The following is a 16,584-nucleotide window of genomic DNA, read 5'->3' as shown; positions in this document are numbered from 1 at the left end:
TGCTAACTTCCGCTTCGGATTCTTAGTTCAAAATAAAAGTTATGTGCCCTCACCTTAGGCAGTTATAAGCCCCAATAACTTGTTTTAGTATGCTTATAATTTACAATGTTAAAAAAATAAAATTATATTTAACAAAAATACATATTGCATTATTTATTAACCTATTAAAATAAACAGGCACTTAAATATTACAGACGATACACTAAATTATGTTCATTTGCAATTTATGTCGTAAAATGTAATATCAAAAAGACTGTTGTGTCTCAGCACTTTATAGTCAAAAGTATGTGTTATCCGACAATAAACATAAACATTTCATTTAAAACTACTCGCGTTAAATGTGGCATTAAAATGTGACTATGACAGCTCTGTATCTGTGGTTATGTGTGCTTATTAAATCAAAAGAGCATATATGAGATCAGTCACTGATGTTGAATGATAAAACACTTGGGTTACTGTCCACGTTTCAGTGTATCCCAGAGGTGTTCAGTGAAAACTGGGTCAGGGCTCTCTTTAAGTTACTGGAGGTCATTAACTCCAACCTGTTAGCCATGTTCTTTTGGACCTTGTTCCACAAAGCACAGCCTAGATGGAGGAAGAAAAGGCTGTCCCAAACAAACACAGTTGAAGGCATATAATTTATATCCAATAGATTTTATACATATAATCATTTATGCCGCATTTAGTAGTGGTTTCTATTACATTTCGTACTGTGGTGTACCGTGAAATGTAGAAGGGACATTAAGAGTAACCTAAAGCAGACGATAACGCCCCATTCCTATTCGGGTCTATTATTTTGAAACCGTGGTATAATTAAACCTAAAGCCCCACCGCTTGTCTAGCCATGTTGGTGTTTTCTTTTAGTTTATTAAAAAAATGTGCTACTTTTATTTTTGATGTTTGGTTTTTGCATTAGGTGTTGACATGCATTCATATATGCATGAATTATTGACGTTCGTAGGAGCGGGAGCTTTTCATTTTATAGTGTGTTCGTATGTACTTATGGGCTAAATTATTAGCATGCAAGGAAAAGTCAGTTTACCTTTATGTTTTAGTATTTTTGAACTGTGTAAGTTTATATTTGTAATGTTTCGCTAAAATGTAGCAAGGCATCGCAGATCCATAAGTAACAACACATTTTCAGGTAACCAAGTCATTTATGTCACTAAGTCATTTACCCATTTAAAATTTTATCAAAAGTGTTTCATTCTAAATCATGCAAATTATTTAAAAGCATATAAGACCAGATGCCATTTCTAATGACACCGCACAACAAATTTTTTGCTTCTTGAACACTGTTAGGTGTTTCTTATAGATTTTTTTCCAAATTTACGTATCACGTACCGTTTAAGAGAAATCTTCAGTTTTATCATAATTTTTGCTTAAATTTTTATCCAAACATCTCACTCCAGTAAGTGACTCATCAGCAACAGTTTGTGCAGCTTGTGCATGTCCAGGCATATATAATCAGACCAGGTTTGAAGCTTTTCTGTGGAAATATGACATGCCTGGGCAAGTCAACGAGCTTGGCGCTTTCTCAGCATGCTATAAAGGTGGCTTGCATAAACCGATCCTGCTCATTTGGTTAACACAGAAAGCTAGTGTGTATGTGTGCATCATTCTAGTAAAGTACAGTGTCTGTATCAATATAACAGTAAGTAAATTTAATGCTATAGCCGTTTTGCTGTCTGGCGATATGTCTCGTCAATGTCGTAACAGCCGCGACACATTCTGCTGTATCTGTGGCGAATATACACTTGCGTCTCAGAGACGTTCTATAACTGCTCTTGTGAAGAAAGCTTATCATCTGTATTTCGGCTGCAAAATTGGTGACCAAGACAAGGAATGGGCGCCTCACATTTGCTGCACAACATGCGCTGTCAATCTAAGAGCCTGGCTCAGAGGCACTCGTAAGAGTTTGCCGTTTGCTGTTCCGATGATCTGGCGAGAACAAAAAGACCATGTGACGGACTGTTATTTTTGTTTGACTAATGTATCTGGTTTCTCTGCCAAAAACAAGAAGTCAATTGAATATCCTAATCTGCCTTCAGCAATGAGACCTGTGCCACATGACGACAGTCTCCCAATTCCGAAACCACCCGAGGATTGGACCTTAGACGAACCAGATGAAGAAACTCCAGTGCAGGATACTGACAGTGACACTGACCCAAATTTTGAACCTTGCTCATCAGGTGATCCACATCTGATAACACAGTCAGAATTGAACGATTTGGTCAGAGATTTGGGTCTGTCAAAAGCAAAAGCCCAGTTGCTGGGTTCCAGGCTGCAGGGATGGTGTCTGCTGTCACCAGGTACGAAAATGTCTATGTTTAGAAGCCGACATCATGATATCACCAAATTTTTTGCACAAGTCGACAGTCTCTGTTTTTGTTGTAACATTGAAGGATTGTTCTCGGCCTTGGGTTGTGATCACAATCCGGAAGAGTGGCGTCTCTTCATTGATTCGTCAATGCCAAGCCTGAAAGCTGTTCTGCTACACAATGGCAACGTTTATCCGTCAGTACCTGTTGGCTACGCAGCACACATGAAGGAAACGTATGAGAATATGGAACTGTTGCTCAACCACATCCAGTATAGCAGGTACAACTGGAATATCTGTGGAGATCTGAAAGTCGTTGCTCTGTTACTGGGACTGCAGCTCGGCTATACCACGTACTGTTGTTTCATCTGTGAATGGGACAGCCGTGCCAAAGAGTCACATTATTGTCGACAGAGCTGGCCACTCCGCAAAAAGTTAGTTCCAGGACAGAAAAATGTTGCACACGAACCGCTTGTCGAGCCGGCAAAGATATTTTTGCCTCCTCTACACATAAAACTTGGACTCATGAAGAATTTTGTGAAAGCACTGAACAAGGAAGGCGAAGGTTTTCGCTATTTAAGACAGATGTTTCCAAGAATAAGTGACGCGAAGATCAAAGAAGGCATTTTTGTTGGTCCCCAGATCAGAGATGTTATGAGTGACAAGCGGTTTGAAGAGCTGTTAGTTGGCCAGGAAAAAATTGCCTGGAAAGCCTTCAAAGACGTTGTTGACAATTTTCTGGGCAATTACAGAGCGCCAAACTACGTTGAAGTCGTAGACAAACTTCTCCGCGCATACCAGAAAATGAAGTGCAACATGTCACTCAAGATTCATTTCCTTCACTCACACTTGGACTTCTTCCCCGTGAATCTCGGTGCTGTCAGTGACGAACACGGTGAGCGGTTTCACCAGGACATTGCTACAATGGAGAAACGATACCAGGGCAACTGGAATCCGTCAATGCTTGCTGACTACTGGACACTGTTGGACACTGCAACGTGATGCACCAGAAGTTGAATACAAAAGAAAATCAGGAGCAAAACATTTTTAATTCTGTTGAACTTAATGGCTCATGCGGAACATAAACGTGATTAAATAGGTAAACATATAAATGTCTATTTCTTAGAGTTCCTACGTGATGCAGTAAAACAAAAACTATATTTGTGCATACCCTATAGGTACCTGTCACAATCACCTAAAACTTTTCAGGAAGCAAGACTTTAAAAAAAATGTGTTGTGCAGTGTTATTGCTAACCGTAATTGCTTATATGTGCACTCTCTCTCTCTCTCGCTCTCTCTCTCTCTCTGTGTGTGTGTGTGTGTGTGTGTGTGTGTGTGTGTGTGTGTGTGTTATTACATCATGACACTATTACATCTTATTACATTTTGGCCAAGGAACTTAGTACTTAGTGGTAATAAAAAAGATTTGGAAAATGATTGCCCAGATGTTTCTGACCTCAGCTTCTGAACTGAACAATGTTGGAATTAACTGTAACATCAACTGAGGCTTTCTTGACCAACATCAGTTCTCAGCCATGCAAAAGCTTTATCAGAAGATTATGTTGTTATAGCTAAAACGATTACAGGGCCAAGGTAACTTGACAGAACTATTTTGCTGTCTACCAGAAAATCCTGAAAAAAGTATGTGGTTGTTTATTTGATAAATAAAGGTTAAGTGCAATTGGTTTATATATAATCAAAGAAATCAGGAAGGTTCAGATATTTCATACATTATACATAGTATACATTAAAATGTTGGAACCATTTCATAGGTTTTAGGTTCTCTTTTACTGCTGCTTAGAATGAATGACATGAACCTCAGTCCAGTGGGCATGGACCAACTCAGTGTGCCCTCTGTCAGTGCCAGCCATCTGGGTCTTCCTACCTCCCCCACCCATAGCCACAACCCCATCGCCTCTCCAGGTAAAAATCTGTTTTTGTCACCATGTTTTATAAATTGTTTATGTCAAGCATTATTAAAAGTTAAACAAATATATTATTTGTTTATTCTCTTACTGTATAAATACATATTAACAACTGATTTTATTTTCAGGGATGCCAGTTGCCATACCAAGCCTTGGTCCATCTCTTGGACCGCTACCCTCAGCTCTGTCCCTCATGCTGCCAATGGGTCCTTTAGCTGACCGAGGAGTCATGTGTGGCATTCCAGAGAGGAACTATTCTTTACCCCCACCTCCATATCCTCATCTGGAGAGTAGCTATTTTAGACACATTCTTCCAGGTAAATAACTACAAATTGGGCAGTGTCTTCATGGCAATTCATGCTAGGAGTGACACAGTGTCATAAAAGGTAGTGAAGCTATAGAGTCTCTGATCCATTTTTGAGCGCCAATTATTGTTTCTGTGAAGTTTGGTTCCTACCATATCTATGAGCGTTGTGCGGTTTATTGGGTACTCCAGTAACAAGTTTTTTTTTTTTACAAACTCTGAATACATACCATAAGGTGTATGTATACTTTATTATAATTTGTGAGTGAACGAGAAAATAAATTAATAAGCTGTTGAGTAAGTGAATACCTGCAATATACTGTCCGTTCAGGGTCTATTTCTGACTTGGGCAGAGTGTTTTAAAGAAAGGCTCTGTATCTTTTTTTTGATAAGACAGTGATGAAGTGTCTGGACAATGCCAGTATTTAGCAAAAATGTTTATTGCAGCAATTATTCAAATGATTCCCACTATAGCTCAGCCGTCACTTAACTATAAAAAGGTATGCACAGAAAAAAAAAGGGCTTTTTGTATGTCCACAAAGTTGAATCAGTTCAACTGGAAACAAAGTTGGATTAAACCTGGATTACTGAGCATGCATCATAAGGTTTTTTTAATGGTTTGCCGTTTGAGCATAATACATAAAAGGCCCTAAAAAGTATGAAAGATTATTCATATTTAACTGCCACAGATTGCAAAATTGTCTTTTTATTTATTTATTTTTTTATTTGGTGTACTTGTGCACTTATTTAAGTGGCTTAAATTAAAAGCACTGTTAATGGATCAGCAATCTACAATGTGTTACACTGAAAGAGGGTAAAGAAGCTCTTCCAGAAGGAATCTGAATAATTTACAACATTCAGTGGTCAAATCAGACTGAATCTAAAGTCTTTTGGACTAGAAGTCTTTAGTCTTTCAGGCTAGAATTGTGTAAATCTAACAAGGCACATTAGTCAGATAACACCCTTCCCTACTTAGAAGTTGTTTAAAATAGAGAAAGATAAGATCATTTGAAAGATAGCATGCACAATAATTACACAATTACAAAGACAGTGCAACTCCTGCTGTAACAGTTACCAAGGGTTGCGCAACTAAGTACACAATAATTATGTAATTATCGAATCTGAGAAAATAATTGTCTTTTTAAATGTAAAGTTCCTAATCAAATTGACATTCATTGTTTGATTGATGGGTGGCAGCTCACAGAGAAAAAGCTAAAACTAGTTAGTAGACATTTAGCAATGTACTGTGATCATCTAATTGCTTTTAACATTGCTATTTTAATTTACAGGTATTTTGTCATACCTTGCTGATCGGCCACCACCTCAATACATTCATCCTAGCAGTCTTAACATGGATTCGACTTTGTCTGTTGCCAACAGTAACCCCTCCTCCCTAGATCCATATAATGGCTCAGGGGGACATTTGGAATCAGGCCTGGTGTCTATAGACTCTCGGCAGGCTGACCTCCACCAAGGCAGTACCCATGAGGTGCAGCTGGACACTTCTGGCCTAGCAATAGAGTCGCGCGTCAACAGCCCTATTACTCCTGATGGAATGGGAGAGGAACTTGCCACTATGGAAGGTGTGGTAGTGACCATAGAGACTCAGCAGCAACTAGGGTCTAGGAATCAGACCCACGAGAGCCTGGAAGGAGGAGTCATGGCCCTGCATGGCTCTGGACTGGAGCTGCCTGTTGTAATGGAGCAGGAACATATGAATGGTAGAGTAGGGAGTGGATCAGGAACTGGTGGTCCTTGTGTTTTAGGTGAAGCTTTGCACTCTGGTGTGGTCAGTGTGGTGCTTACTGGAACTATGGCACCACAGACACAGCTGGAGTCTGTATCTCTACACACTTCAGCAATGGGGCTGGAGCCTGTCAGTGTGTCCCCTATTACTGCAGAAGTGTCTTTGGGACCAGATAATCTTGTGCTGGTCAACTCAACACTACAGCTGGAAAATGCTACCGCAAATAAGGAGAACATTTGTAAGTCAAATTTATACCATGGTATGCAACTGTAAAATTGTATGGTTATAATTGTATCATTGCAATTTAGTTTTTTATTACAAATTACAATTACAAATTTTCATTTTTTTGTGTTATTAGTTAAAACGTGTTTTTGAGTCTTTTTAGATTCTCAAACGAATCAGTCACTTGTATGTTTTATAAAATAAATGATAAATCAACAGTTAGAAGTGACTGGCTAATTAGCACAAGTTTCATAAATTATTATGCTATAACAGTGTTTAAATATTTAACTATTTCAAAACTGCCACTAATTTGTGTAGTAGCAGCATTCAAATATTTCAGTATTCAAATAACCTGCTCATCTTGCTTACATTATAAAATTAAAACATAATGTAGATTTGTTACATAAAAAATATGTAAATCTTCTTATGGCCAATTGCAAATATATATATATATATATTTTTTTTTAATTAATTAATTAATTTATTTATTTTATAATATTTGCAGACTCTGTTTTTAGCTATTTAATTACCCTTCGGCTTTTGGGCTCATCATAATGTAGGAAACCATACGGAAAAATTAGCGAAATATGTCATGACTTTTGAATTGTTAATTGGAAGTATGCTAAATGAATTGGCCATTGGGCTTTTACACAATAAAACTTATGACTCATTTCTTTAGCCTTTAGTGATTAGACCTGGCTACTATTAAATGAGCAGGATAATATCAATGCTGTGCTGCATCCCAGATATAGGTTAATTTTAACAGTGTAAAGTCCACCTTTGGTCACTATCTATAATGAGTTTGCCACGTTCTTACCATGTCTGCTTGTGTATTCTCCAGGTTCACTGGTTTCCCTTTACCTCCAAAAACAGAAGGCAGATTGCTCTAAATTGCTCTTAGGTGTGAATGAGTGAGAATGTGTAAATGTATGTTGCCCTGTCATTGGCTTTTTGTCTACGATGTGGTACTGCCTTGCAATTAGTGTTTAAGGGATTCCTGGACCCACCATGACCCTGACCACAATAGAGGTATATGATTATTAAAAATTAGTCAATTAGAGAAAAGAATTCACTAATTAATTTATTTATTCATTAATTGTCTGTTTTACCGTTGCTTTACCCTGGTCAGGGTCACTCTTAGGACAATTTTAGTGGCTCCAATTGGCCTGGTTGCATGTCTTTGGACTTGTAGGAAAAAAACAGAGCACCCAGAGGGAACACACAGACACAGGGAGAACATGTAGACTCCACAGTGAAAGGACCTTAGTTGAGGAATTAAACCCAGGCCATTTTCTTGCTGTGAGGGAACAACGCTACCCACTGCGTCAACGTGCTGCACCCAAAACAATTCATAAAAATTCATGAATTCATAAAAAAATTTGGTACAAATCTACACTTTAATAATAAGTACGTTATGGGTAAATGTGTTATTAAAATCCAATTGCTTTGCTCAGCGATAATAAGAATCAGAAATAAGAAATATGCCTAGTGATGCAAGTCTGGTTTATTTATATTTTATAATTATACAAACCCCATTTTCAGGAAAGTTGGGACGTTGTGTAAAAAGCAGTACAAAGATGAATCTATGATTTTACATGGTAAGAGTTTAAAGGCTGCAACATGCCAAAAAAAGTTGGGACAGAGGTTCCAATAGATATATAAGAGAACTAACAAATCACAGATTATTCTTTTTATTATATTTTACAAAATGCCCCAACTTTTATTGAAAATAGGGTTTGTAAAAAAAATAATTATTTATTTTTAATGAATTTGTATTCAGGGTGCAATTTATGTGAGCGCTCCTACAACTCAGATTGTCCTGAGCATGGACCTGTCAAGTTCATCCCAGACACGCCTATTCAAAGCCGTGCCCGCCTATCTCTGCCCCGACCACTGTGCCTCCGTGTTTCTGTGGCTGATGAACCCAATGGTAAGTAAAATCTTATATTGTTAAAAAATATCCAGCCTTAAAGCTATTTTACTGTTTAAAATAGAGTTGTATTAAAAACTTTACTTTGTTTACTGTGTTTACTGTGTTTATTGACAGTCTTCAGTTTTCAGTAATTACTGCAAACTTTATTTTCTGTCAATATATTACAATCTACAAATTTATTCTCAGTTATTTTAGCCTTATGATTACAAAACAAATTTTGTTATTTTTTAAGGGGCACAGTCCTATTGAAACACACAATTACATTCAAGATTGATGTAATTTAATGTGCTCACTTTGTAATCAATCTATTCACATTTTGCAGTGCACCAGTTCCAAAAGCAGCAGTACATCTACAGAGCATAATACTAACATGACTGTATTTGAAGCATATAAAGAGTATATAAATTAACAAAGCTCAACTGTGAACAATGACAACTATTTGTATAGAGCTGATCAGACCATCCCATTTTAATGCAGTAGGCCACTGTAGGGCAGTGGTAGCTTAGCGGTTAAGGTACTGCACTAGTAATCAGAATGTTTGCCAAGTTGCCATTACTACCCCCCTGAGCAATGCCCTCAACCCCACAAGTGCTTAAATTGTATTTACCCACAATTGTAAATCACTGTGTATAAAAGTGTCTGCTAAATGCTGTAAATGTATTTGGTGCAGTTAAACTAGATATTTTATGGGCACAGAGAATTAGCAGTTGTGGACAATAATAATTTATGAATTAAACATTTTTTAAAATAAATGACATCATAGAACTTTCTTAACCTCCAAATCCTGCTGTGTGCTATATGCATAGTTGTACCCACAATATCCAAAAAAACCTTAAAAACCCAAACTTATACAAACAAATTTTCTATGAATTACAGTTTTTAAATTATTGAAATTACTAGACTGCCATGACATACAGGGGTTGGACAAAATAACTGAAACACCTGTCATTTTAGTGTGGGAGGTTTCATGGCTAAATTGGACCAGTCTGGTGGCCAATCTTCATTAATTGCACATTGCACCAGTAAGAGCAGAGTGTGAAGGTTCAATTAGCAGGGTAAGAGCACAGTTTTGCTCAAAATATTGCAATGCACACAACATTATGGGTGACATACCAGAGTTCAAAAGAGGACAAATTGTTGGTGCACGTCTTGCTGGCGCATCTGTGACCAAGACAGCAAGTCTTTGTGATGTATCAAGATACACGGTATCCAGGGTAATGTCAGCATACCACCAAGAAGGACAAACCACATCCAACAGGATTAACTGTGGACGCAAGAGGAAGCTGTCTGAAAGGGATGTTCGGGTGCTAACCCGGATTGTATCCAAAAAACATAAAACCACGGCTGCCCAAATCACGGCAGAATTAAATGTGCACCTCAACTCTCCTGTTTCCACCAGAACTGTCCGTCGGGAGCTCCACAGGGTCAATATACACGGCCGGGCTGCTATAGCCAAACCTTTGGTCACTCGTGCCAATGCCAAACGTCGGTTTCAATGGTGCAAGGAGCACAAATCTTGGGCTGTGGACAATGTGAAACATGTATTGTTCTCTGATGAGTCCACCTTTACTGTTTTCCCCACATCCGGGAGAGTTACGGTGTGGAGAAGCCCCAAAGAAGCGTACCACCCAGACTGTTGCATGCCCAGAGTGAAGCATGGGGGTGGATCAGTGATGGTTTGGGCTGCCATATCATGGCATTCCCTTGGCCCAATACTTGTGCTAGATGGGCGCGTCACTGCCAAGGACTACCGAACCATTCTGGAGGACCATGTGCATCCAATGGCGGTGCCGTGTATCAGGATGACAATGCACCAATACACACAGCAAGACTGGTGAAAGATTGGTTTGATGAACATGAAAGTGAAGTTGAACATCTCCCATGGCCTGCACAGTCACCAGATCTAAATATTATTGAGCCACTTTGGGGTGTTTTGGAGAAGCGAGTCAGGAAACGTTTTCCTCCACCAGCATCACGTAGTGACCTGGCCACTATCCTGCAAAAAGAATGGCTTAAAATCCCTTTGACCACTGTGCAGGACTTGTATATGTCATTTCCAAGACGAATTGACGCTGTATTGGCCGCAAAAGGAGGCCCTACACCATACTAATAAATTATTGTGGTCTAAAAACAGGTGTTTCAGTTATTTTGTCCAACCCCTGTATATCTTGTCTTGCGAGTTGTAAACTTAAAAAAAAAAAAAAAAGTTTTAAAATGTGTTCTAATTGACATAAGTTGATAATTACCTAATTTATGTTTGTGATAAGACTTCATTATAAAAAGCTATACTGATATTAAACAGTTGTCAAGTTGTAATTTAAGCTCATATGTTCAGGTGTAATTGCACGTGAGACGATCTCCAGCAGGACCTGCTTTGGTCCAATGATTGGACAGCACTGTAGCAGTGTGGAGCTTACAGACTGGTCTGATAAAGATGCCCCTCAACTGTGGAAGGTTATTTTTATTGTCTAAGACACTAGTACACAGTTCTATTGTATATTTAAATGTGATTGCATTGTTGATCAGAATTTATTTAAATGTATAGGTTAGGACAAAATAACTAAATGTTATAACAATATAGTAACTCCCCAACTCAACAACACATTTTTCTACTGGAAAGCATGGTGGTGGTAGAATAGCCTTTGGGGTTGTTTTTTGAGCAGTGAAACTGGTGCATTGTTTAAAATGGTCAGACATCAAAAAGCTGTGGTAAACAATGCGCACATGCCTGGCTGTTTACATGATCTTGGAGAAAACAGGATTTGTTGGACCTGTCATCTTTTTTTATTGCGCTGATGTCCAGTTCTGAGGCCTGCATGCTCAACGTGGGCGTTATCGACAGTAAAAAGGAGTTAGCATGGGAACCATATGAGCCATATTAGCCCCATAGTTTGTCTATACCAGATTTCATAGGTGTTAGGATGACACAGTGTGTAATATACAGCTGGAAAAAATATTTTACTTTAAAAGTATAATGTGATTTTTTTTTTAAAAGGCTTTTGACAGGGTATGCTGTATGTTTTCATAAGAACTATAGAGCAGACTTGTCAGGAAGATTGAAAAGCTGATTGAAGAATGAACAAAAAAGGTGTCAACATACAGGTCGCTATATACTGTATATCATATCAGAAAGAAAGATGCAAACTTCTATTTTTATATTTGTATTATTTGCTGTTACCATAATATAAATAAAATTTTATTTTCTTTAATTTCCTTCAGGATCAATGAAGTATCTGTCTCTCTATCTATCAAAACAAACATTTAGCTTTAGTTTGGTTAAAAAATCATTAAACACTATTACACTGAGTAAGACATTTGCCATGCTCGCCATCGTTTGCCTCAAATATTTTGCCTCATATATCAAAAATGCTTTTGTTTGATATATAGATGTTCCACAACAACGTCCTGGAGTTCTGTATTGTGACCACAGATGAAAATGAATGCAATTGGATGATGTTCGTAAGAAAAGCAAGGTAACACAATCTAAAAAAACTCCTTGTAATAACGTTATGGTCCTTAATAATTAGCATTTTGTTCAAGTTTTAGTGTTTTCTTTGCAGGACCACGGAAGAGCAAAATCTGGTGGCGTATATTGATAACAGGAAGCTTTACTTCTGCACGACCAGAGAGATTCTCCCTGAGCAAGAGCTGTTGTTCTTTTACAGCAGGGAATACAGCAGACAACTAGGTAAGACGCCGTGTCAGTATTTGGCCATATATTGTTGTAAGGTATCAAATTTAGTTCTCAAAGCCCTTTTAACATCAGAACAAAACCTGTGTGTCAGGAGCTGTTTTTATCTGACAGTCTCATAGACACGTCTGGGTTTGGTAAATGCCATGAGAACGTCACCTGCCTGACTGTGTTGTGCCAGCTGTAAAGTTTGGTGGAGAAGGGATAATACTGTGGGGCTGTTTATCAGGGGTTGGCCTAGGCCCCTTAATTACAGGGAAGAGAATTGTTCATGCATTTTGGAGAGTTTGTGGAAACTTTGTGGTAACAGTTGGGGGCCTGTTTTCAGTTCCAGCATGAATGTGCCCCAGTGCACAAAGCAAAGTGTGTTTGGTGTGGCCCAAACAGAGCCCTCATCCCCATCAAACACATTTGGGATGTGTCTGAACTCAAAAATGCTCTTCTGGATAATTAGGCAAAAATTCCCAAATTCTTTCAGAAAGCCTTCCCAGAAGAGTAGAAGCTGTAATAGCTGCAAATGGGGGAAGCAACTATATCTCTCTGTGTTTATGTGGGTTTCCTCCAGTAGCTTTGGTTTTCTTCCTCACACATTCAAAGACATGTAAGTGAGGTGAACAGGAGATACAAAATTGCCAGTGATGGTATTTGACATGGAACTTAAACTGATAAATTATGTGTAATCTGTTACTACCTGTTCTGCCATGAATGTACCCAAAGTGTAATATGTGACGGTAAAATCCTATTAAACAAACAATTTAGAAGAGTAATGAAGTCTCAATATAAAAATTTTTTGGGGTCTCTAAATTCATTATTATGAAGCATTTAAAAAAAATCTTTATAGAATAGCTATATGCAACATTTTCTAATTACTGTGTTCAGGTGTGTCAGTCAAACCCACTGCAAACAGGTGTATACAATTAATTACAAAAGATATGTTATATACTTTCAACTTTATGGTAACAGTTTAGGAATTTCCTTTCCTGTTCCAGCATAGACTGTGCACAAAATCAATAAAGACATGCTTTAACATTTTTCTAACCCCAACCCCATAAGATACAATTTCACGGGGGCGGGAATGAAATTGAATTTATACGACAAAAACACAAAGTGCATAACAATACTACTCTCCAATCTCAGAAAATCAGTGAGAACCATTAGCGTTTTAATAAAATATAACTTTTTATTTGAGCATACGGAATATTTAATAAAACATTAAACTAAAGAGTTAATATGGGTAAAGCCAATTTGTAAATGTTCTTTTGGTAATACTAACATATATGTAATATTTGGTAATATTAACAATGTGACACAACTCTTAGGTGTACCTCAAGTGCTAGAGGGGCAAATTTGTCACTGTGGAAAAGAATGTGACTCTTTTGTCGAGCTCAAGTCTCACCTCAGCAGCCATGTCCACAACCACAGTCCAACCCAGAATGATCCTACTCACATCATCCACACTCAGCCCCAACCACAAGAGAAGCTGACTAGTGAGGTGCACAGCCCTCCTACCTCACCATCATGGCATTGCCAATCACAGGAGGATGGGCAGTGCAACAACAGTATTAATGGACACCGTCATGGTAGAGAGAGGAAGTTTAAATGCAGTGTGTGCTCACGGGCATTCACTACCTCCACCAAGCTAAACGTGCATTTCATGGGTCACATGGGTGAAAGACCTAATAAATGTAGCTACTGTAGCAAGGCCTTCAGTGATCCGAGCAATCTAAGAATGCATCTGAGAATTCACACAGGTAAGACAGCATATTTACTATAATATTTTGCTAGAAATCTTAGACTGTGCATGCTGGATTTTCTTTACATTGTTTACAGTACGTTATGTTTCTTATATGTACATATACGTAGATTATATATGCACATATAATTTTATATCACAGTAATGGTAAATGTTAAAATTATTTTCATTTTTTTATTATTATTGTTTTACTACACCATGGTAGACTTTACAGATAGTGCCATGGTAACTTTCTAAATCTAATAACATTAAGTTTTACTGACTAACTTAATTGTATTTTGTAAATATAAACAAATGTAACACTTGCCTACAACACAGTCAAAAAAGACATGAGGCATGTTTCCCCTGGGTTAAGTTGCCTTTCCCAATAATGAGACTTTTTAATAGTTTGGGAGATGAGGACACTAATTGTTGCAGTTTTGCAAGTGCGTTCTTCAACAGTCCATAGTCGTTGTTGTCTGATTCTCATCAACATCATGCCCTGTACATTTAGATTTGGACTTCAGAAAGGCAAATCATGCAGCATGACGGTTTCTCATACAGTGTTGGCAAGAAGGTCCTGGGTTTGATCCCCAGGTGGGGTGGTCCGGGTCCTTTCTGTGTAGAGTTTGCATGTTCTCCCTGTGTCCGCGTGGGTTTCCTCCGGGTTCTCCGGTTTCCTCCCACTGTCCGAAGACATGCAAGTGAGGTGAATTAGAGACACTAAATTGTCCAAGACTGTGTTCGATATAACCTTGTGAACTGATGAATCTTGTGTAATGAGTAACTACCGTTTCTGTCTAATAAACAAACAAACATACAGTGCTGTCTGTCACACACAGGGCTCGAATGTCACACACATTTTACAGTGGTTTCTGACCTTGCCCCTGTGGACTGAGATTTCTCTGAATTCCTTGAATTTTTTCATAATATTGTGTATGTTGGATGGTAAAGGAAATAAATTACTTGCCATCTTGCAATAAGAAATGTTCTTTTTGAAGTAACTAATAATTATCTCATAAAGTTCAAACTAGTGAGCAATGACCCATTATTAATTACCTGTTACCAATTCTTCTGCTCATTGTGGAATTTTTCAAAACACTGTAAAAAGCTGCAAACAGCCTTTTCATGTGTCTTTGGCAGATCCTCATTTTATACGTAATCCTAAAACACCCATTACCAATTTACTTGCTTATTGAAATATTTGATTAATTTTTCACTTTTATTTTGCCCCATCCCAATTTTGTGTTGCAGGCATCGAAATTCTGTTCAGTTCTGTTCACAAAGCACCATTGAATTTGTCAAATAAATTAATCTATTTGTGCTGTTTTTCAGTAAAATTAAGATTCAAGAGAAATAAAAAATTGCATATTTTTGTTTTTAAGCTAGTTAGTTTTAACTTTTCTGGAAATAGGCTTTGCACTTCTATTTGTAGCTGTTTTTTAATGTGAATGTTTAAGAAACTGGTAGTGAATTTAAATTCTCCATTTTATTATGCCTTAAAGGTCAGAAGAACTTTAGGTGCAATGTATGTGGAAAATCTTTTACCCAGAAAGCCCATGTAGAGTCTCATATGGTCATTCACACGGGGGCCAAGAATATCAAGTGTGATCACTGTGACAAGATGTTCAACAGGAAACAGGATTTGAAGCAGCACATGTATTCCCACTCCCTGTAAGGCCATATATCTTCACATTAATTTATGTTCTGTTCATAATATAATGTTCTGCAATTACAGTTAAATTTAAATTTTTTAGCAGACACTCTTATTTAGACCCTGTATGGTCTTGGATTGAATAAGCCATGTCTGCATAATATATCATTACTTCAGATTTTTGTCACTTTTTTGTTTGATGCATTCTTTTTTTAACTGCAGAGATCGTCAGATAACCTGCCCAAAGTGTAACAAGCAATTCCTTAAAACTGACCACTTAAAAAAGCACCTAAACTCCCACAATGGAAAAAGGGACTTCATATGTGAAAAATGCAATAAGGCCTTTCTCACAAAATATCATCTTACACGCCACCTCAAAATCTGCAAGGGGCCGAAGACTGGTAAGGGAGTTTCCCATGAAGAGGAGTGTGAAGAGGAAGAGGAGGGAGAAGAGCAGGAAAAAAACAGTACACTAGATGATGGAAAACAGTATGGCATTGGCATGCCAGGCTTCTCCTCTGACCAGACTGTGTGACTTCTCACTGTGAATTGCCTTGCTTGTAAATTTAGCTTGTTTTTATATTTCGATTGTGCCAAAATGATTTTCTCTATTGTATGACACGTTTTAATAATACCAATGAAAAATACCAATGTTTCATAAAGCATTTTTGTTGAAAAAATTAAAAACTGTTATATGTAAAGCACTGCCACCCTTGTGTTGGTTAAATTGCATGTGCAAGTTATTAGTGTTTGTTTTTATTTATTTTTTTTGCTAGATTGTTATTTATGTTTAGTTGCTGGATTAACCAGCCACACATTATGAATTTATAAATCTTTTGCATGTATGCAGAGTATGTTTTACCACACCTGAACCAATATTTGCATAATATTATAAACTAAAAAAATTTTTTTTTTTTCCACAAATTCATTTTCAAAAACATAGTGGACAGACGTAACGTAGCTAATGTTTTTATCCAAAGTGACTTACAAATTTAACAAAGTACAATCCAAGCAGTTGATGTTTAAAAGAAAAAAAGAAACTTGAATGTCAGGTGA

The 16,584-nt window shown here is 37.5% G+C and overlaps 1 protein-coding gene across 1 annotated transcript; it reads left to right on the top strand.

Moving 5' to 3' along the window:
- Nucleotides 1–1,059: 1,059 nt before the first annotated feature.
- On the top strand, nt 1,060–16,230 carry prdm4 (PR domain containing 4). The gene is made up of 11 exons (XM_063005715.1): nt 1,060–1,144; nt 4,093–4,243; nt 4,374–4,562; nt 5,839–6,534; nt 8,299–8,448; nt 10,787–10,905; nt 11,839–11,924; nt 12,012–12,139; nt 13,462–13,893; nt 15,380–15,548; nt 15,751–16,230. The coding sequence occupies exons 2-11, from the start codon at nt 4,123–4,125 to the stop codon at nt 16,061–16,063; spliced, it is 2,403 nt and encodes an 800-aa protein (XP_062861785.1). The 5' UTR covers nt 1,060–1,144; nt 4,093–4,122; the 3' UTR covers nt 16,064–16,230.
- Nucleotides 16,231–16,584: the final 354 nt, after the last annotated feature.

Source organism: Trichomycterus rosablanca, chromosome 1 (assembly GCF_030014385.1).
Source record: "Trichomycterus rosablanca isolate fTriRos1 chromosome 1, fTriRos1.hap1, whole genome shotgun sequence".
In the NCBI taxonomy this organism is placed as follows: domain Eukaryota; kingdom Metazoa; phylum Chordata; class Actinopteri; order Siluriformes; family Trichomycteridae; genus Trichomycterus; species Trichomycterus rosablanca.
This window is presented reverse-complemented; position numbering and strand designations above follow the sequence as displayed.